We start from the raw sequence: 21,939 nt of genomic DNA on the forward strand, positions 1-21,939 counted from the left end.
GTCACATTTTGTTTTAATTTTCCAAGGAGCAATGTGGTATAAAATACGAAATAGCATAATAGACAATTAATCAAATTACAAATATGGAAGACAATTCACACAAACTGATATTTACAGACTATTCACAACTGGAGTGACTAGCCCAAAACACCGCACCCAATCTTCCCCACTCAATTACCAGGACTGATCAATGCTACTAAACTGAGACGTTTACTTTCAGAAGTATTTACAGAAGGTACAGTACAGTACATACTCTTACCCAGGTAAGCCAACACAATACTAATACTAAAAAGAACTCAACCTGGTCCCTATTAAAAATGTACTTAAGTACAACCAAGAGTAATATTTTTGCCTTATGGATCTATTAGGAAAATTACAAATATAAAAAATACCACAGATTTCCTTAAAATTAAGGTCTCTTCTTTTGTTTGTTAATGAGGGAACTCAAGTAGTGAAGTTTGTGTGCAGCACCAGAAAAGTATCACTAACGTCTTTTCTTTTTCACTCCTGCCTGTCCACAATGATGGCCCTGTTTTGCAATGTGCAATGTTGGTCACACGGATATGTGACTGTTCTCTATTCCCCTTTTTTGACCCCGTAGAAGCTCTTAAAGTGTAATTTAGGCACTTATGATAGTGTCCAGCCTGAAGAACTGCTTTTAAATGCAACCCTTCTAAGCAAACCAATTTCTCAAAATTTCCTCTGACACCGTCGATCTGATATGGGAATGAAATAAGTTGAGTGTTGGCTGGGAAGTAATTAGCTTCAGGCTTCCCAACAATCCGTCTGCCTCAGGTGCTTTTGTTTATATTTCTACCAGTTATTCTACATGAATTGACTGTGATTTTCACTCAAGGGTGAAACCTTCCCCTTCCTAGTGAATGACAATTATAGAAACTCCATCAGTATATTTCATCTTCCTCCCCTAAGCAAAGGCTCTCACAACTCTCCCTCTTCCTGCAGTCTGCAGATCCAAATGATAGCTTTCAGTGGCTGAGGTATACTGTAAGTAATACACATCCACTTATATTTTCATGGATAAAATGAGCAGTGTTACCGTAAGATGTACAATTGTAGAATGAATATGAATGTGCTAACCTTCCAAAATTGGAAAATGTGTTAGTTTTCGATAACCAACAAGCTGTCACTAATAACCATCTTTGCTGCACTGTAAAGAGCCTAAACGTTGAGACTAATTGTTTTTCAACAAGGGATTCTGTACTCCTTATAAACTGAAGAAGGCAATTTGAATATCTCATACAATTTGTGCTTATTAATCATTTTACAATTAATTGATGTCTTACACTTTCAGTGTTTAAGAATGTTCCAATGCAAATCACCTCAAATTATATTTTCATTTTCAAAAACAAAACAAAAAAAGACATTTAACTAATGCATTCTGGTGTTCTGTTAATCTCTAAATCAGATTATTTCACTAGTTGTGTTTTAACAAAAGCAAAAGGCTTCCAACAGCTTGGCTGAAGGTTCTCTCGGTTTCTATTCCATCATTCCTCACACACCATCTGGTGATCCTGCCACAGATTCCATGCAAAGGCACTAGCTGAGGAGGCTCCACTCTTCAACTTCCTCCACCTTTTCCCCCTCCTCTGAAAACATTCGCTCCAACACATTTTGTTTTTAGATGTTATTTGACATTCCCTTATATATACAGCATATATGAAGTATTAAGAACAGAATCTAGTTGTGACATCTTGTAAAATCTAAGAAACTAAGCAAGGCTGGACCTGGTCAGAACTAAGAAAGATTGCTTTGTGATGGACCGGTAGGTGGCACTCTACCCTGTGAACCACAATTTCCCAAATCAATGCCCCAGTGACCAGAGCTACTGTACTGAAAGAGGTGCCATTCTTCAGATGAGATGTTAAACTCAATGGAAGTGTTCTGGACTAAGGATGTTTACCCTGACATTTTGGCTCAACAAATCTGGTCTAAATGTTTCCCTCAGTTCAAATGGTAAAGTAATATATCACTTCTGTGCCTGATCTGCAGTGTACTGGGGTTGCTGGTACATAAAAGCTGTACTGTATGTGGCTAAAATGGGTTCCTCTTGATGTGTGATCCTTTAGGGTAAAAAGTTCTATACACATGCTAGTGTTTGTTGCTATTTTTGTCTCAATATAGAATTAATAATAAATTACAATTGCTTGCTATTATATAGCACGTGTCATCCCAAAGGAACTCAAAGCGCTTTACACAGCAATTAAACTAGAAATGCTAAGATGATGTAATGCTAATGCTGACAAAGCAAGTGACAAAATGTAAGGTAGTATAAATCTCTTTTGAATAACACCCTGATTTTACATTAAAATAAATCAACTGCACCACTCTTTGCAAAGATTAAAAGCTGTGAATTATGTAATGATTATGGGCTAATCAAGATAAAATGTATTATACTAACTCTACAGCAAAGCACAAATGAATCATGCTAACAGTTGTCAAATCTTTACTACTGGCCGACACTGTTTGTATAACTATTAAGGCTATTATGGAAACCTAGGAATGGTGGTGAGAGAGATGAGAAAAACAGATAAAAGTAAATGACTTTCATAACATTATCATCTTTGATTAGGATTTTGCAAGCTACAGTATAAATGTATCATTACATTTAATCAGGAGAAGGATTTGGATCTCCTTTCAAATGCTAGCATACTTCCATACAGTAGTAAACACAGCTAACAGAACTAAAAATGAAAGAATGCATTTTAAAATTAATATTATTATATTTGCTGTTAAGGAGTATTGTATTAAAATCCTTCACCTCTATTGCTACAACTACTATATTTGCAGCAGGTGTATACAGTTATAGAACTGAAATTTGAATGTAAAACATCTTAGTTAAAGGAATCTGCTAAATAAATACAGTAGTACAAATAGGAATTCAATAAAGACTTTTTTCTATGCGGTTTTAATTAGCTTCTGTAAAATCCTGTGGTCTAATTCAGCATGCAAAACAGTAAAATGGAACAAATAAACAATGCCATACATATGAATTACATTTTTTATGCTTGTTTACCATATAGATGGATGAGTGCTTTATCTCTGAAGTACTGCATATTCTTGTAGGTAATGTACTTAAACAGCTTAACACCAGGCATCCAGAAAGAGTATGATAAGTCTCTTTTGGGCCTGTAGTCTTTTAATATGTATCTGTTGGAAAGTGTCCAGAGTACTATGGGCAAGCATTCCAGCTGTACAGAGTACATTTAACAAAGGCCAGTTGTTTTAACCCTTTTAACTATTCTACACGTCCGAAATCCAAGAAAAATGTATTAGGCTCACTTCTACCTTATTGGCAAGATACAGGGTTGTAAATATCCATATAATTTCACCTTCAAATTTCTGACATAACAGATTTTCAAAAAAACTTTAAATTGGGCATCCTAGCCTGATCAGTTCCTTTATAACTGTTTCGCAGTTACAAAACCACAAATCTGGATTTCTCCAGTTTGCTGCTTTTCCAGAAACAGCTGTTCATTTAAATTTAGACGAAGCAATCTCGTAGATAAAGTCCTTGACTTTGACCTACTTGAGTACCACAAACCAGTTACTGTAAAATTGATAGACAGGCTTTTTAGTTAGTTCCTCCTGAGAATTATGATCTAAACTCCATTATATTTATGTTTGTAGAAGCAAGATATTCTTCCAGACCAGACTTCATACCAATTCTAAAAAATAGGTTAAGCAAACTAAACACTCAGGTATATGGAGTCTTTGGGAAAATTGCCAATTAGATGCTTCTTTGACATGTCGGGTTGTGAAGGTGAATTTCTGTAAATAAAGTTTCATGAAAACAATACTTCATTAATACATCCTTGTAACTAAAATAGTTCAGGACATGCATTTTCTGATCCTACCAGTACATTTCAATAGGATTCAGATGACATGCAAATATCTTTGCCAATAAGTTACATACAAGATAAAATACAAATGTTACAGGGATTACAATTTTAGCCAGCAGCCATTTAACTCTGCAACTTACAATTGGCAACCCACTGAAGCTAAGCAGGTGTGAGCCTGGTCAGTACCTGGATGTGAGACCTCCTGGGAAAAACTAAGGTTGCTGCTGGAAGAGGTGTTAGTGAGGCCAGCAGGGGGCGCTCACCCTGCGGTCCATGTGGGTCCTAATGCCCCAGTATAGCGACGGGGACACTATACTGTAAACAAGCGCCGTCTTTCGGATGAGACGTAAAACCAAGGTCCTGACTCTCTGTGTCATTAAAAATCCCAGGGTGTTTCTCGAAAAGGGTAGGGGTGTAACCTCGGCGTAACCTCGGCGTCCTGGCCAAATTTCCCATGCCTCCTAATAATCCCCCTCTATGAATTGGCAACATTACTTTGTTCTCTCCCCCCCCCCCCCGACGCGCCGGTTGGAGTATTCTCTGTCGCATTTAATGGCAACGTCAGCTCAAAGATTTGGTTCAAACCACCAAATGGAGACGGGTGTGCTGACAAGCGGACCCTGCTGATGCGGGATTAACGCTAGGATGAGAGAGAGAGACAGGGATTACAGTTTGTTGTCTCACATTTGTTTTATAGCCTCCTAAACATGTTTAGTTCCAGTGTTGCATGATCAAAGCACAGGTAGCCCTATATCTGACCTTTAGAAGTGAACTGTTCCTATTACATAACCCTAAAAGAGAAAAGGCCAGGTATGCTGTGGAAGAAAACTTGACACATATTCTTGTTGATTTATTTATTGAAATAATAACGCAAGCATGTCTACTGCTTGTAAAAAGTTGTTTAGATATTTGTTTCATTGTTTTATAATAATTTTTTGCTTAAATAAATTTCATCACTCTAGGATTCATTTAAGAAGCCAGAAGCATATTTACTGTCACTATAATTTCTACACAACTTCTTCCAGACAGGTTTCCATGGCAACAGCATAGGAGCACTGACAATTAGTTTTCCTATAAAAAAACATGGTTTTAAACTGACCAGACTCTACGTTTTCCCTTTTAGTTGTGTCTGTTAGCTACAATCAAGAGTATGAGACTACTGCATATAAGATATAGCCTATAGGGCAAGATGCAAAATAGATAGTCCTTCCTGAGCCAATATGTGAATAAATAATTAACTGAAAAATTAATGTCTGTTTCAGGATGAAAAAAAGTGATGAATTATGGTCTGTAAAATTAGATGTCATATCTTGCTGTCAAAAAACACAACAATTATAAAAATAAATCAAGGTTCAATACCCAGAATTATGGAGAAATATTTCAAATATCAGTAAATGTACAGTATATGCAGTGTATATGCCACAAAAATTAAATTAAAACAAAATCCTGTTCTGTGACCCATCTTTCACAATATTATGTTTAAGTTAGCCATATTGTACCAGTGTACACAGTAAAAACATTTACTGGAACCACAAAGTATGTCAAGTCAGATATTTTAAATAAAATACACACATAGCCTATATTTTATTTATTGATTTACAAAATCAATTTAAATTTCTCTTTTGAGAAAACACTCAGTCTCTGTTCTAAGCCTTGAACAACAGTTTGCAGCTGAGAAGTAATCTATTCGGAAATGAACATGTTTTTTATCATTCCAGAGGTTAATTAACAGCTAAACTTCAGCTCGCTGCTGAAGGAATAAACAACACCTGTTTGGTGAACGTACTGTAGGAGAGAATGCGAAAAGGTGTTATTACTGATTACTTGGAAATTGCATATCTTTACTGCAATGTATGTGTTGCTTGGCTTCCTCCTAAGATAGTAATCTGAATATTTATGAGGATCAACATCAAAAGTGAGATCATTGTTCAACTTGTTGCAATACTGACAAGCAGTGTCAGTAGAGTCCATCTCTTGAATGCACTCCAGGTAGCATCTTTACATTCAGTCTATATATTTGCACACATTTAAAAAAATGCAGATGATGGAATTACTGATATCTGTTGCCTTTCACAGCATGTTTCGTAAGAGCAGTTATGGACCGTTACTCTATAGTTAAGACTAAGCATATTGGGAAAATAAAAGGTTAAAAAGTACTGCAGTACTACAATGGGATGACTTTACATTCACCTATGAAATGAATAATGCCAGACAAAAAAAATTCCAAATGTCTAAAACGTTTTTGAATTCAATATTTAGTTACTGTAATAAAGCATTTAAATTGTTTTTCTAGCTAGGACACACGTGTTTCCTAACAAAATCGATTAAAAAACATCACTTAAGGTCTTTTACATAAAACCATTCCAGGTACACATAAGTAATAGTGCCTTTTCTGAACATTAGATATGTATAATCCATAAAGCTGGTATATTTCTATATTTCAGTTATTACAAAGACCAATCATTGTTGTAACATTTTTCTGGTATTTTTAAGATTGTTTACCAAATCTTGAGTGATTATAAAAACAGAATGATCTAGAAAATGCTTTTAACACTTTAAGGCAACAATGCAGAACCTTGTGCAATAAACAAAAACTATCTCGGTACAGTAAATGTGTGCAGTTAGGAAAGTGTCCATGTGTTTTCTTTATAATATAATGCAGTATGCAGGAAACACTGTAAATTAAACAATACAAAATACAAAGAAAATGAAAACTTTCTAAAGCTTAACTGTGCTGTATAAGGCACAAAAATGTACATGCACTCCACTATTTTATCAAAAGATACTCAGAGAGTAAAAAGCTACCATCTGTAGACTCGTGTCATGTTAACTGACACAGGCTGTCTAAAATATAGTTGAAACCAGTACCCAAAATGCCAGATCAGCATGATCCAGTAATAATAGTAACTGTTGTCATAAACAGTGGCAAAATGGAAAGCAATTATCTTTTGATCCATGCAGAATGATGAATGATAAATTCCAACCTCAAAGATCCCTCACACAGTGTCGAAACAGCTGTGATTCTGGATGAAAAATTAGTAATGAGTTCTACCTACCAGTCATAAGACAAAAAAGAGCATTTAGGGTAACACTGCAGCCTGCTTATGCTTCTGTCATACCAAAGATTTAATTTTCTGCTCAGCGTGAAGTGGCATGATATAAGTTTCATTTTCAGAAGTGTACTATGAATCAAATTCTCAAGAACCCAACAACGAACACTTGAAGCCATATTGACAACCACATGCCTGCAGGTATTACGATATGCTGTCTTAAGGACTTCATGCTGTTTCCCCTCAAAATTCTCCAAGACTATACAGCCTTTTTTCTAAAGACGTGTATAATAAATCACTCACAGAAGGGAAAGAATGTTCTGGTACAGTGATTTACTTTAGCCCTTTAATATTATATGTACACAGAAAGGAGTAAGCAGATACAAGTTCTAAATTTTCCTGTGTGAAGATTATTAGCTTCTGAACCATGTCTCTGTAGTAAAGATCTACAATAAATAAAGATTTTAAGGGAACTAAGTCACCTTCAGATTTGTATGCACTTTGGGAATAAGTTTTAAAAAGATCAGACTGAATTGTAATTAAAATTCTAAAGCTCCCATTACACTTAAAGATATATCTTACACATGCCACAAGCTATGCTAAGGACATTTAAGTGGGAAACATGAACCATAGGGCTTTCAATCTTTGCATGTCTGCATCTTACATAGAAGTAAACACTTTTTCAGGTTTCATGAATTTTGATTTTATCAACACAGTTGGTAGATATTATTCTTACCATAGTGTTAACTTCTAATAAAGTTAAGAATGAAGCCTTTAAAAAGCCTTTGCAACTTGAAATGTTAAATTATCTGTGCTACAAATGGAACGAATGTTAATGGATATATTAATTTCCTATAATGCACATTTTTATCTGTTTCTGTTATCTAAAACTTAATGCAAGACAACAATGGCCACAGGAAGAAATTGTCCTGCACATGTCACAAAGGAAGGGAGGGAAATCTTACCTGCATTGACGCCCCTTCCACCCGTGCCACATAAGCAAGGCGGTCTAACACAGTCACAGTGACAGGCACAGCAATGAAGAAGCCACTAACAAAGGCTTTGATATACCTTCGCCCAAAACCTCCCAGTTGAGCCATTTCCTGAAAAGGAAACAGAAAACGTATAATAGATTTACATTGTTTATATATCTATCTGCAGCCACTTTTAAAAGCAAGTTTTTGTTAAAGTTTCCAAACAGTACAGTGATTAATAGCGATATCACAACATCCTAATCAGACAAATATCATAATCAAACAAATCAATATCATAATCATATCAAACTGTACAATAATTAAAATGATGTAGTCACAGAGTGGGTGAGATGACAAAAGAAATTAACACTTTTATTTCTGGAGCAGATTTTGTATCTCCACATGGAGTAAAGACAGAAAACCCTTTCACCTTTGCAGAGAGGGTAAATGAATTTCCTAAACACATGGTTAGATTATATTTACTGATTCTAATTCTAATCAAGCCGGTTTTCAAATCACTGATTTGATAATACCAGTTAACACACAGGAAAAAATCAATGCATATCTCTCAAACATCCTAATACAATAATTTTAATTCCTCCTAATACATTTTACATAAAAATACACAGTAGTTTAAAGAAAATTATACAGTAGTTGAAAGAAAACAATAGTAGTTTAAAGGGAATTCATGAAGGGAAAGTGATGATGAATGCTCAGAATTCTAACTAGTGATATTATTCTTACAATAGTTCAGGTGGGTAGCTGTGTCATCATGCGTAGGCTGCAAAGGGACAAGTAATAGGTTTATTCCTGCTGAAAAGAGAAGAAAGAAAACACAACGTTTCGGCCGTGGAGCCTTCTTCAGGTGTGAGGACCACACTTCAGGTGTGGCCCAGTCTTTCTCACACCTGAAGAAGGCTCCACGGCCGAAACGTTGTGTTTTCTTTCTTCTCTTTTCAGCATGGAATAAACCTATTATTTGTTCCTTATTCTTACAATACTGCAGATCAGCTTTCAAAGAGACAGTTTTGGTTATTGCTACTAACATTAAAAATAGAGTTGTAAACATAATAACATTAATGGTGAATTTTCTTTGCATTAGTGGTGACATGTTAGTGAATAATACTTTAGAAAACATATTATTCTTGCAAACAAAAAAGAAGTAACAAGAGTATCCTCATCAGAAACAAAAATATAAAGAAATGCATTAGTGGATTATACACCTACTGTATGCAGAATGCACGTGAGACCAAAAGACCAAAACAGAACCTGATAACCCTAAGGACAGAACTCGCTGACCACTTAAACAAATCATTTGCCCTCTCTTTGACCTGCAGTCCTTATTGACTTGAAGTAATTAAACTAATAAAAGGTTATATAGTAAGAGGACCATGTGGAATCTGTATGCAGGCACTAATAATAACAGCTTGCTGGCAAATTAAACAAATTATTATTCACGATACTATTGTGATTTCTGTTAGAAATCAAGTATTAAATTGTATCTCAACCAGATATTGTACAGACTTCTGTTTGCTACCAATATTAAATTGTCAGAAGAGAACACTAAAGAGAAAATAAAAACACTAAACAGTTAACTCTGAACCATTTGTTAATGACATGCTGACAGCTAAAATATTCTTCAGTAATTAGGTCAGTCTGTATTCAAAAGTGCCAAAAAAAAATAGTTTGCTGTTAGGAGTTTACCCTAAGCAAAGCAAGAATATTCACTGGCTGCAATGTCAAACTCACTCTCCTGCATAAATTACCATGTAAGTTCCTAACACCAGTGGAGACAACAAAACATAAGAATGACAGACAGCATTATCAAAATAAGTCTTTCAAAAACTTCTTTCTAAATAACTATGTAATTTGCATTATTAGCCTACTTCTTCTTTCTTTAATTCATAAGATGGAGATGTTGAGTACATTTTTCTGTTGCATTCACAAATAAGTGATGTGAAGCTTCTACACTGGATAATTCTATGTAATGAAATAGGAAAGTGACAGCATCCTGTGATTTTAAATACAAATAGAATCAGTGCCTCTCGTTTTCTTCTGGCTGTCTATCTCACTTACCTCCAGGGAAGTGTATAGTGGGAAAACGTTTATGTTGCCGTTATTTTGCATTCAGCTCTTCTACAGTGTTGTATTTTTTATCACATTAAAAAACAATTTGCAATCAGTTCAAGACAGCTTCTTTTATAGCTCTGCCAAGTAATGTCATTGTATCATCAGTATCAATAGCACAGGAAGCCTCTTAACATGGCGTTTTTATTACAGTATGACAATTCCACTCCAGTGCATTAAAGCCCATCTCATTAATAGAAGAAACTTCAGTATTTCTGTATAGGTCTCGGAACGTTTTTTTTTTCCTCTAGCCAATGTCACATAATATACATAAAATACAGAAATACATCCTAGGTGGAACCCAGCTGTCTGCAGGTGGGGGTCTGGAACAAATGACTTTATCAGGCTGTTGAATTTGATATGCCACTTTCTTTCATGAAATGGCTGGATGAGATCCTTAGAAGAATTAATTATTGCAATCAAATGGGCTAAATGGACTGAAATGACTCCTCTCCTTTGGTACGTTTCTGAAGTTCTTATGATGTGGGTGCAAAAGCAAACTAATTTTTGCATGACCATACCAAATATTCCTGAACATTGCATACATTTGTTGTGTGGAGAGGGGATTTGAAACAAAACCTTTCACACCAATATTCAGGTAGTTTTTCATTAGTCTTCAAAGACATTGTAACTTCCAATCTACAGTTGTGACAGCCACAGCCTTGGTGCAATGTCAAAACTCTTTGCATTTCCAAATTGTCTTTCAGGTTGAAGCACCAATGAATATTAATTTTTCATATACGGTATTTAAGATATTATGACCCACCTGGAGGTTGGAATGTCATATATATATATATCAATATTTGGATAGGCAGGTCGCAGGAAAAAGGACACAAATGCAGACATTTACAAAAACATACAAAAAGTGCTTTTTATTTACAGTGTAGGAACACAGAACAGCCAGTACCAAAACAAAAGTGTAGGCTTTTCTTTGAGCTACTGGTTAGACTTCTTCAATTCCTCTATCAATTGCAGGCCACTTGAATTGCTTACTGGCTTCTCAGAACAAAGACTACCAAATGAAAATGTATGTGCCGTTACTTGCCTAGACAGGGTCTGTTCCCAAAAACCCATTGTCGCACACAGAATGTGATCCCACATCCACTGCCTCACAGGGATCTCTGTTCTGCCCTGCGGTCATCATCCTACACAAGGTCCATCCACTGACTCACACAGGATCCATACACTGTCCCGCACAGGGTCCTCTTTTCTGTCCTGCTGTTGTCATCCTACACAGAGTTCACTTCTCTCCCTGGAAGTTTCAGATTCCTGGTTTTAATTCACCACTTGATCTAGTGGATTCTGCCAGTGTTCTAGGGAGTGTACAGTAGTTCATCTCAGATTCTTGACTACCTGCCATCCTCAGAATCAGAATATGATCCTTTCAAAAAGACACAATTGGGTTGTTTTATACTTTTTGGTATGAGATACAGTATTCAACTGACTCTAATGTATTATCACTGACAATTACAAAGTGGACCTTTGGTAGTTTAATATGTAAAGTATGACCAACAATATGATGGCAGAGGGTCAACATTTAAGAAAACGCAACATAAAAGTGTGGTTCTGAATACACTAAAAAGCATTTGACATCCATTACCTAAAGCCAAAATATGTCTTTGCACAAAAAGGTCTCATCCAGTAGATTCTCCTTTGGGTTCTGTTGTCCAATTGTATAATATCTGTGAGACTTAATACATGTCGACTTCTGACTTAAAGTATTCTTTCTGCTACTGTTAAAGGCTCTGCGACTGTCAAAACATAGTACCTAGATATCAGAATCATATTAACAATTCTAGGATATGAGATCGAGTGAGCAGGTCGTGCTGGAGGGAGGATGTGTTTTGGAAAACATCCAGCACAGCCAAACCAACATTTTCAGTCATATTCTATGTTGAAAAAGTCCTGGATACCTTCAAAAGTTAACCATTTCTCAGTCAACTATTATTTTTGAAAGTCTAAGTTATCTGACTATGTCTTCACGCAGATTGATTTTTAATGCTGTGCCCAGTGCATGTTGCTTTTGAGTGATGTAGTCCAACTGAATCTCTCTGTTAACATACCACATTCATCTTCTCATTCTTTCACTGTGGAGTACATGAATGCTATGTATAGTATGGGTATGTTCTCTTTTCAAGAAATAGATGTTCTGGTGTCATGATTTGGTAGTGACAAGGCTGCTGAATACTGAATACTTGGTTTTGCTACAGTGTTTTTGTGGTTCCTCGGAATCATTTAATCCATGAGATGTTGCAAAGAAATTCACTCTGCCCGGATTCCAAAATCCCCTTCATAATGATACAGATGAATGGAGATTTTACAGTTGTTTTAATCTGATGTGGGTCAATGTGAGAAATAAAAAAAACTTGAAAGAAACGCAATGTTCAAAAAGACAGTCATATTTTAGTAGCAGACAGTTGGATGAAAATATACCATTGGTCAAATTAAATCATTGTGTAACATCCTGAAGAACAAAAGAGTAATTTTCAGAAAAATCACCAAGGATGACATATTCAGCCTGTTAATGGGATTATTTTATTGTTTGTACTTGTTTGCAAAATTATGCTTTCCAATGAAATCATGCCTTTTAAGAGCTGCAAGTATTTCACAAAATGAGTTCAAAGATTCATTGCTATTGACCAAGGTCTGCAATATTGATCTGTCAGTCAATGTCTGTTGCTTGTATTGGATCTCATCAATCATGATCACATGCAAGTCAAAACTACTTTGAAGCACATCATTCAGGGTGGAGAGCTTGTCTTCGAATACGTCATGCACTCCAAGATGGCCTTTTGGAAGAGCCAAATCGCAAAGAACAGCAGCTAGGCAGTGATGGCAGGTAAGAGGAGTCACCTCCAACAGTTGTGGAGCCTTTGCAGCAATCAATAGTTTGACACTTGGTACACAAGTAGTGGTCACTTGGTCCAAAAGCACACATTCTCTTGGTCATAATACAGAAAGCTTTGAAAAGCTGATATCTATTCCTCTGTAACTATCTTTAAAAAGCATGTGCCTCATTATATTAGTCTTTACAAGCCACTTTGGACATGTACTCTTTTCTCTCCATCAAAACGGGAGATGGAATCTTTTTCCCCAGGTACCATTCTGCTAATCCCTCATTCTATACCAGTTTGCCCTGCTTCCTTTGATTAAGATGAGAATCCTCTAGACCTTGACTTTAATATAGATATAATCCCGAGCATTTTAGCTTTTCTAACTATAAACTTAGATTCCAGAATGGTCCAGCTTTTTAATTTCCTGAGGCTGTTAATTTCCTGAGGAGGTTTAAAACTTAACAAATGAGTATTTGAACAAATAGTATTTTTGCATTTTTAATGCAGCTTGATTCATTTAAATGATACCGCCTTTCTCTATACATTATAACAATCTCTCTTTTAACTGAGCAATCATATCTGTGCCACAGCTTCATTTGGCTATATCTTGCAAATCCTAGCAAATGTATATATTGGAGATCCCCCAATAAGAGATAAGTATTAACTGAATAATTTCAGTTCCTGACCACACAAATTGACATGTGCGACATGGTGACCACAGCTTGCCAAATTTCATATAATCTTCAACCTCACACATGTTTTCAGAAATTCCAGATTCCAAAAATCTTTTGTCCAAACACTAGAGTACCTGATGTGAATTAGAATCACACTGCTAAGATTGCTCTCAGCTTCTAACTTTCTTTGATAAAATGACAATTTGGGGTGTCAGGTAATAGCTGGCCAGGGTTCTGTAGCTGCTCCTCTAGGATAAGCAGATGGGTAATGCTTTAGGAATGCTCTTCAAGAACTCCAAAGTTTCACCATATCCCAGAATGTCATCAAGTCCTAAGAAAACCTTATATCCAACATAAGAGCACTGACTGTACATAAAGTTTTCAAACTCAGATGTAAGTGTCCTTTTTGCTTTTCCAGTCTCTTTTATTTCATATTCACCACATGTGTTTGGCAAACAAACCTGCAGCACAAAGAAATGTCCTTCACACAAAAGCCCTAGAACTGTGATAGCAGCTCCCTTTTATGCTTTCACATACAGTTTAACTGCTAACAGCTGTGCTTCATAACCCAGGAAATAAACTATCAATCTTTCCCAATGCCCACTGGGAAATATAGCTCCCTCTGCCCTTCTTCAATGAGAAGACTACAAACAACAGGGTTATAGAGGATAGAGGCTTCTTAAACTCTTGGCCATAATACTTTCCCTTTATAACATTGTTCTGTCTCACAATGTATTCTGAAGTGGACTCCACACACATATTCATACTTAAACCTTTAGAAATCATGTTTCATTAACAAGAAGCCTTTAACACAAAAGAACAAGTTTCACATCTGGTTCTTTAAAAGGTTCAAATTATTTTGCTTGAACCGTCTAAGCAATACTGACATTCTTCTACCAGGTGTCTTCTTTAACAATCACTGCTTGCCCCCAGTTGTTATCAATATCAGGGCTGTTAAATATTTTCTGACGGTCAGAAACAGTGCTGCTTTTGAATTTCCTGCAAGTAATGAATGATAACTCGCTCTGAATTATATTCCTCCCCCATTATATAACTGGTTGTAGTCTTAGAAGTGGAAGTCTTACTGTGAATTTTTCTGCTCTTACACATTATAATCTTTACAATAGCAAAATAACTAAGATGTTCTTTTTGAAAGAATCGCATATACACTATAAATAAATGAACTGTTATCAAACATTGAAAGATAATTAATTGATTGGGAAAAATATAAGAAAATAAAATGAAAAGCAAAGGACCAGATAATTAGGTGCCTATACTGCTAGGGGCAATAGAAACAAAATACACAAGGATGATGCCAAAACATTACATTATCAGTCAAATATGATGCCTACAGGTGCATGGTATCACAGAAACATGGCTAATCAAAAGTGATGGAAATGAATGTGACAGAGAATGCACAGTGTTCCAAAGAAATGGGAAAGACAGAAGCACCGTAACATCAAAAAGAGTATTCAGGATCAGATACACAGAAATCAAAAGTCTCATAATCCATTTGGGTCAGAACCATTCTAAAAGACATTCTTCTGACAGTAGAGTTAGATCACCAAATGCAGATATAAATTAGAATTAAATAATGTAAAATGAAATTAAGAATGTCCTGTGCAAAAAAGTGCTTTTTACGGGAGACATCATCTTATCCCACACTGACTGGGTAAAAGCTAAAAGAAGACCAGCAGCACAAACAGAAATCCGAATTAAACACTTAGTTTATTAGAAAATTAAAGCTTCTAGGACTACTTAGAAGAGGACAAGATCCAGTTGAAACATTAGGGAACTGTGATCATAATATCATGTGCTTTCAACTACATTTTGAAGGAGTATAAGGCTGAGCCCAAATCAAATTTTACATTTTCAGGAAAGCAGACTTTGAAGAAATTAAATGGGTCTTAAGAGAAGGCCAAGAGAGAGAAATGATGTAATATGAATAAATCTCTAGTTCCCAATGATATCTTATCAATTGTACTTGTATTTGTTTTTCTCTCAACACAGGGGTAGTACCCACCAACTGAAGATGAAGACTGCCAATGTAATGTTTATCCATATGATTTTGGAAGAAAATGAATCAAGTCATTAAGATAAGAAATCTGACTTCTATTACATGTAAGATTTTGGAAAAAATAATTAAGACAATACTTGAGCATCATCTATGTAGAAATAAGATCCTTGGGGACAGTCAACATCGAATTAAAAAAAGGTAGGCCTTTTTAAGTATCTTGTTAAATAACTGTAATGAACACATACAAAATATATGATATGGCATTTTTAGATTTTTTATAAGGCTTTTGATAAAGTTCCTCATAAAATATTAAATCTCAAATTACAGGCAATTGGCATTCAGAGAAAAACTTGTGCTGAAATTGAGAACTATCTAACAGAAATTAATGTGTAAAGGTAAGGGGTGAATGGTCAAACGGGGGTAATCAGTGTCCTAAAACAGTTGCTTTTCTTAATACCAATGATCTAGACACTAGTATATTTTAGTATCAGATATTAACATGAAATTGTGCATCAATTCTTTCATCCATAGGACACATGTACAGTATGTGCTGAATTTCAGTAAAACCAGAGATGGTCATGCCAAAACCAATTTTCACATAAAATGACCCTTATTTGAAATGACAGACTATATTTTATCAATCTATTTATCTTTTTTATATACAGGCACCTTTTTATGTAGAATGCATGTCCTGTTTGGTATATGGAATACTGTATCCAGTTAGGTGACACATGCAGAGGAACACAGACAATAGATATGCAGGAAGACAAAGGTTTACACTCCTTGTAAATTAATTTGGTATTTATAGCATGTTATAGAAATACGTTTTATGGTAACCTTATTTCATAACAGAACAAGCCCCCTGGACAAAATGCATAAAAGTTTTAACAACACAATACATTTTAAATGCATGCTACAAAATATACAGTATCTTCTGTAATATGTAAATTGTAGTTTGCATTCTAAAATATAATGGTAGGGTGTAACAGCACACAAGTTCAACAGTCAATCAACAGTGTTAAAAGCCTTGTGATAAATAATTATCACATAAACAACAACATTTTTCTGAAAAACAAATACAGGGAGATCACAAGGTCTGCTGAGGGGCTGATATACTTAAGCCTCTGGCTGGAGTACAGGATGAGTCCCATAGCCTTAAATGTAAACTGTACCTTAAATCCAGACTACAGCACTGGCTAATTGTGGTCAGGAGTTCTGAACGTGCCAAAGCTGTCCAAGCATAGGCAGATGGTGCTGGTCAGAGTCAGCTGGGGGAACCTTGTGTTGCCTCCCAGCAAGGAAAGTGTCAGGTGTGAATCTGAGACAGTTTACTAGTCGGTGGAGTGTTTGCTCTCTAAAATAAACACATAAATAGTTGCACTATCTCCCAGCTAGAATTACAGCACAAAATGTTGAAGCATTTCCAGACTAATAACATTTCCTGAAACACACATCAGACCTTTGGTTCAGCTACCAAGTCTCCAATGCAGAAAAAGAAGCAATGACATTGTTTGAAGATTAAAATTGATTTGTATTTAAAGCTACAGGGCAGCTTTGTGATTGCTGGTTCTAAATTTTCACAAATAAAAGCCAACTATGACTAAATCAGCACAAATTTGTCAGTCAGTAAAACTGGAAGAGGTATCATTTAAACGCAATAAATTGATAGTTTGAGTGTTAAAAATATCTCAATACTTAATCACCAAAAAACAGTAATAATATCCCTGTGGGCTATTGTGCAATGAATGAGCTTAAGACTAGAGACAATTCATATATTATTCTATGATAATTTAGGTTTATTCTGATTTATAAATGTAATCATCCTGAGCACTCCACTATGAAACTAAATGTATAATGTAGCACCATTAATCTAGCCTTTAGCAATAGAGAATTAATCGATCAGACGGATACATTTTGTCACAGATGAATAGGTTACAGTACAGACAGGGATTCCTTCATTCCCAGATTTGTTCTGTACCAGCTTCCTAAATAAGGTATTTATTTTATTGATTATATTCTCTATTTTCTATATTAAACCACCACAGTTTGCTAACTCCAACTGTCGTAAGACATTTTCAGTAACATTATTTTCTCTGATCATACAACCATTTTATTTTTAAAGTCAATCATCTGCATAATTCAGAGGGTATTAATATCTATTGATTATAATTACAAATATAAATAGATCTGTATCATTTCTGAATGCTTGTTTGTATGTTAATGTTTCAATATCATATTTACTGTATTTTACAGGTACAGTCTTTAGGCTTTTGTTTAACCATGAATTACCTTTATCAGTTTAAAAATCTCAGAAAATATCAGACAAAAAATATTAGAAGTAATGCTTCTGTTAACAACAGATGCCTTGAACAAGGTATAAAACAATAAAAACAGACCTGTCCCATAAATGGCTGTCACACATAGATTTGGGAAGCAGAAAATGGCTAAATATTTGCAAAGAGGAAGCTAGGGAATTACTATATGTGCCCTGCTGCTCAAATACACAATATTAACTGTATGGGTTGTTCAAGCAGATCAGCATCTTGTGACCTAATGTAATAGGTACCAAAGGCAGATTACTATACCATTTGGTTAATCAGGGACAATAAATGTATATAAAAGGTTTCTGAGTTCTTAACAATTGGGGTCTGTGGTTCAATATTTTCTTTATTATCAAAGCTGTGTTGCATTGAATAAAAAGGCATTTTATTTCTGATTCAAAATAAAATCTTGCAAAAACATCTAACTATAGATGTAAAATGAATTCATTATCGCTGCAAAAATAATTAAGTTACAGGTCTAAGATGTGCACACTACAGCCTAATGTGGTAAACAAAATCATCAACACTGTAGATCCACTTGAATATATATATGTAAACATATTCTCCCTACCAAATGAATAAACACTCAACAATGAGACAAATTACAGATTTTTCATAATAAGAGAGAATAGATTTGAGGGTTATACCTGTGTGACTGTTATAATCACAGAAAGACACTAATAAATACAGAAATACAATAAGTGAACAAATTAACATGAAATGGTTCAATAATATGAGTGTGCTCTGGAATTGCACTTCCAAAATACTTCTCGGAGATAACAGAAATGACTATTTTGAAAACAATGTTCTATTTGAAAACTATGTTCTATTTCTGTCTTATTTTATGTGCTGCAGGAGGTCCCAGCTATTAAATCATACCTTGAACCAAGATCTAGAGAGAATAAAAGACCATCTTACAACTCAAGTGAAAAAAGCTTCATATAATACACTCCACTGTACTGTAGATATTTCATTGCACTCAGTTGGTAAGGATTAGGGAGAAAGAACAAAGCAGCTGGCAGTTGGCACTTCCTGTTTAGAAGAATTCATACTGTGCAATTCACACATTAAGACAGATGGTCCAAGCCATTGCCTGAATTGAAGAATTTTGAGCACAAGAGGTCTACAGATTACAATGTGCCTCTGGTGGCTACTACAGCATATGGAGTAGAGATACCATTTAGACTGCTCTCTACAAGTGTTGAGTTGAAGAAGTTGCCATGCTCTAAATTGCATAATTAAAAAATAAAATCACACAGAGAAAAAGAAATGCGTCTCCCCCTGCTGGAAGAAAGAAAATAACCAATTTTAAACAATGATACGGAAAACAAGGTGGGACTATAAAAAAATTACAGCACAAAAAGTTATTTACCATTAAAATTACTTGTCTGAGCGCAGGTTAACCTCCAGGTATCATGATTTTTTTTGGAATTGGCTTAGCTTCACCGAGAACGGGAAGGGACAGCTGTCCGGGGCTCTTCTGTCTGCCAGCAAACACAGAAACGCCAGTGGCTCCCTGTGCACTAGCAGGTTTATTGACTCTGCTTCAATAGGTGCTAAAGCTGTGATACAAGGCTGAGTTGCTTATGACATGTTTGAAGTTTGGTTTTAAAGCAGTGGTTCCCAATCCTGGTCCTGGTGAACCACACACCTGTTGGTTTTTGCTCCAGCTGAGCCCTCAGTTACAGTACAATCAAGCCCTTCACTTAATTCATAATAATAAGATTAAATTGAACTGTTTGTTCCCAGCTCTTAAACATGTTGGAGCTTCAACCTTTGTAGTCTGGAAGTGAAATAAAATCCCACATTTGTGACAAGAAACTAAACACAATAAAATAAATTAATATTTTTAGATCAAGTAAGGCTTCAATTATCTAATTAAGGTGGAACAAGATGAAAGCCAGCAGGTGTGTGGGTCACCAGGATTGGGAACCAGTTTTAAAGGTTGGCAGATGGAGGAGGGAGCTCATGAGCATTTCCTCAGTCTCCCCTGTATGTAGTCACAGGATATGCTGGTGTCAAGATGAGAAAAACATGCCTGACTTTGCCCTACAACAGGATTTTCAAGGTTTGTGTTCATAAAGGCACAGTGATGTAATATACATTAATAGCTGTACTTTAATTACTTGAGTATTTGTACTGTATATACACAGTTTTGAAGCACAGCAAACAAAATACCTTGCAAAATACCTTGTTCTAAATTGATGTACTTTTTTGACAGACTATTACAACCAAGTATTTTTTATGTTAAAATATATTCTAGGTTTTGGGGGGTTTTTAACCACTGCACCGTTGAAATTCTAATTGGAAAACTGCTATACAGGCCCTTATTGTGGGTCGGTGACTTTCATCAGCCTCACTTCTCTCCTGCAAAGAAGTTTCCTACTGCTCCCCTAAGCACTGAAGCCATCTGAATAACCCATGTGGAGGATGCAAACAGCGCAGGCAATTCACCAAATGAAGCAAATGAATGAAACTGTTGGACACCTACACAAAAGCAAAACTTCCCCTAGGACCAGCCCTTAAGGCTAAAACCCATTAATGGTACAAAAACTGCTGCCACTAGAGGCTACAGAGGGAGTGCCTGCAGCAGCAACAATGGTCACAGAAACAGCTAATCCATAAAAACACCAGGATTTTCCAAGCAAACACCAATTAAACTAGACTGCTATTCAAGACAAAAGCAAAGACAGGAATAAGGCTCTCATTATTACATTCTGAAACAAAACATCAGCCTTAAAAATAAATTAAAGGAATGTAATGTCAAGGTACACTGCAGCTTTAGCTTGGTAAAACTGACTGCCAACTCACAGGCAAAACTGTGAGTACCACTAGGAATGCAAAATCCCTACATTTCCACTTCTCCTATCTTACTTCAGAAAAGCAAATTATATTTTTAAAATATCAAACTGCTTTAATAAAGCAATCATGATTATAATGATGGTTAAGCTGTGCAAGTGCTTCATATACAGTAGTACTTTACCTGTACTGTACTCTGATTGTTACTTCAGAGTAAATTCAGGTGTGAACTACAGAAGTATTTTTTTCCATCTGGCCCATTAATATTATTAAGTAGGGTGGGTGTAGTACAATAGTTTTCACTTTATGCTTTAAAAGTAAAATTTGTTAAATTATTTTTTCAAATGTCCCTTTACAAGGAGACCAAACACAATGTGAAATTACACAAGTAATTTCCAGTCCGCACAAACTATTCAGTTGTGTAGTACAGTAGCTAGCAATAGGAGAGCGATCCTCTTCCTCTCACTTCTGAAAGAGGGCTGGTTAAAAGGTGAAACACTAAGATGCATTATTGGCTTATTGATTGACCTGTAAGAAAACATATGCTTGAAATTCTCGTGCTCATCAATGAATACCTTTCAAAGACCTCCCTCCCCATTATCCAAGTAAAGCTGCCTTTCAGGCCTGAGAGACTCAGAATTTATGTTTTTTTGCCATATGTGGTACCAATGTGTATTCAAGAAATTAGTGGAAAGCCCATTTGTGACTATATACTGTAAACCAAGCAATTCCACATCACTGATCAAATGAGTTAATCTGGAAATTCACCCATGCTCTTGTCAACACGGGATTAACAGAAATCTGTTTAAATTACCTTGTAAAAGTATTCATTGCTCCTGCTGATGTCCTATCCATCTATCCATGTCTAACCACTTTATCCAATTCAGAACTGTGGGTGAGCCAGGGCACTAGGCTGGATACATCCTGGATAGGATGCCAGTCTACCGCAGGGCATACACAGACACAAACATGCACGTACTCACACGGGGGGCAGTTTTCCCAGAAGCCAATTAACCTGCCAGAATGTCTTAGCTGTGGGAGGAAATCAGTGCACCTAGAGGAAACCCATGTGAACTGGGGGAGAACACACGAAGTCCAGCAGATAGCATTCACAAAATTGAACCCAGGGCACCAGTGCTATGAGGCAGCAATGCTTACCACATCGCCACCATGACACCACTGATGGCCCATTTTGATTAATTACAAATGATTTATACACATTTCTCAAATGAATATTTTTAATCAAACCTAGAAAGTTCAAAGAAGTGTCAGTAAAAACTACA

The 21,939-nt window shown here is 35.8% G+C and overlaps 1 protein-coding gene across 2 annotated transcripts in view; it reads right to left on the reverse strand.

The window, feature by feature from the left end:
* Positions 1-21,939, reverse strand: part of immp2l (inner mitochondrial membrane peptidase subunit 2) — a 444,163-nt gene that overhangs the window by 401,709 nt on the left and 20,515 nt on the right. For both annotated transcript variants that reach the window (XM_088644863.1, XM_088644864.1), the window contains exon 2: positions 7,876-8,013. In XM_088644863.1, the coding sequence (XP_088500989.1) occupies positions 7,876-8,010 (135 nt within the window). In that variant the 5' untranslated portion in view covers positions 8,011-8,013. The remainder of the gene's footprint in view (positions 1-7,875; positions 8,014-21,939) is intronic.

This window comes from Lepisosteus platostomus, chromosome 9 (genome assembly GCF_059453375.1).
Source record: "Lepisosteus platostomus isolate fLepPlt1 chromosome 9, fLepPlt1.hap1, whole genome shotgun sequence".
Taxonomy (NCBI): Eukaryota; Metazoa; Chordata; class Actinopteri; order Semionotiformes; family Lepisosteidae; genus Lepisosteus; species Lepisosteus platostomus.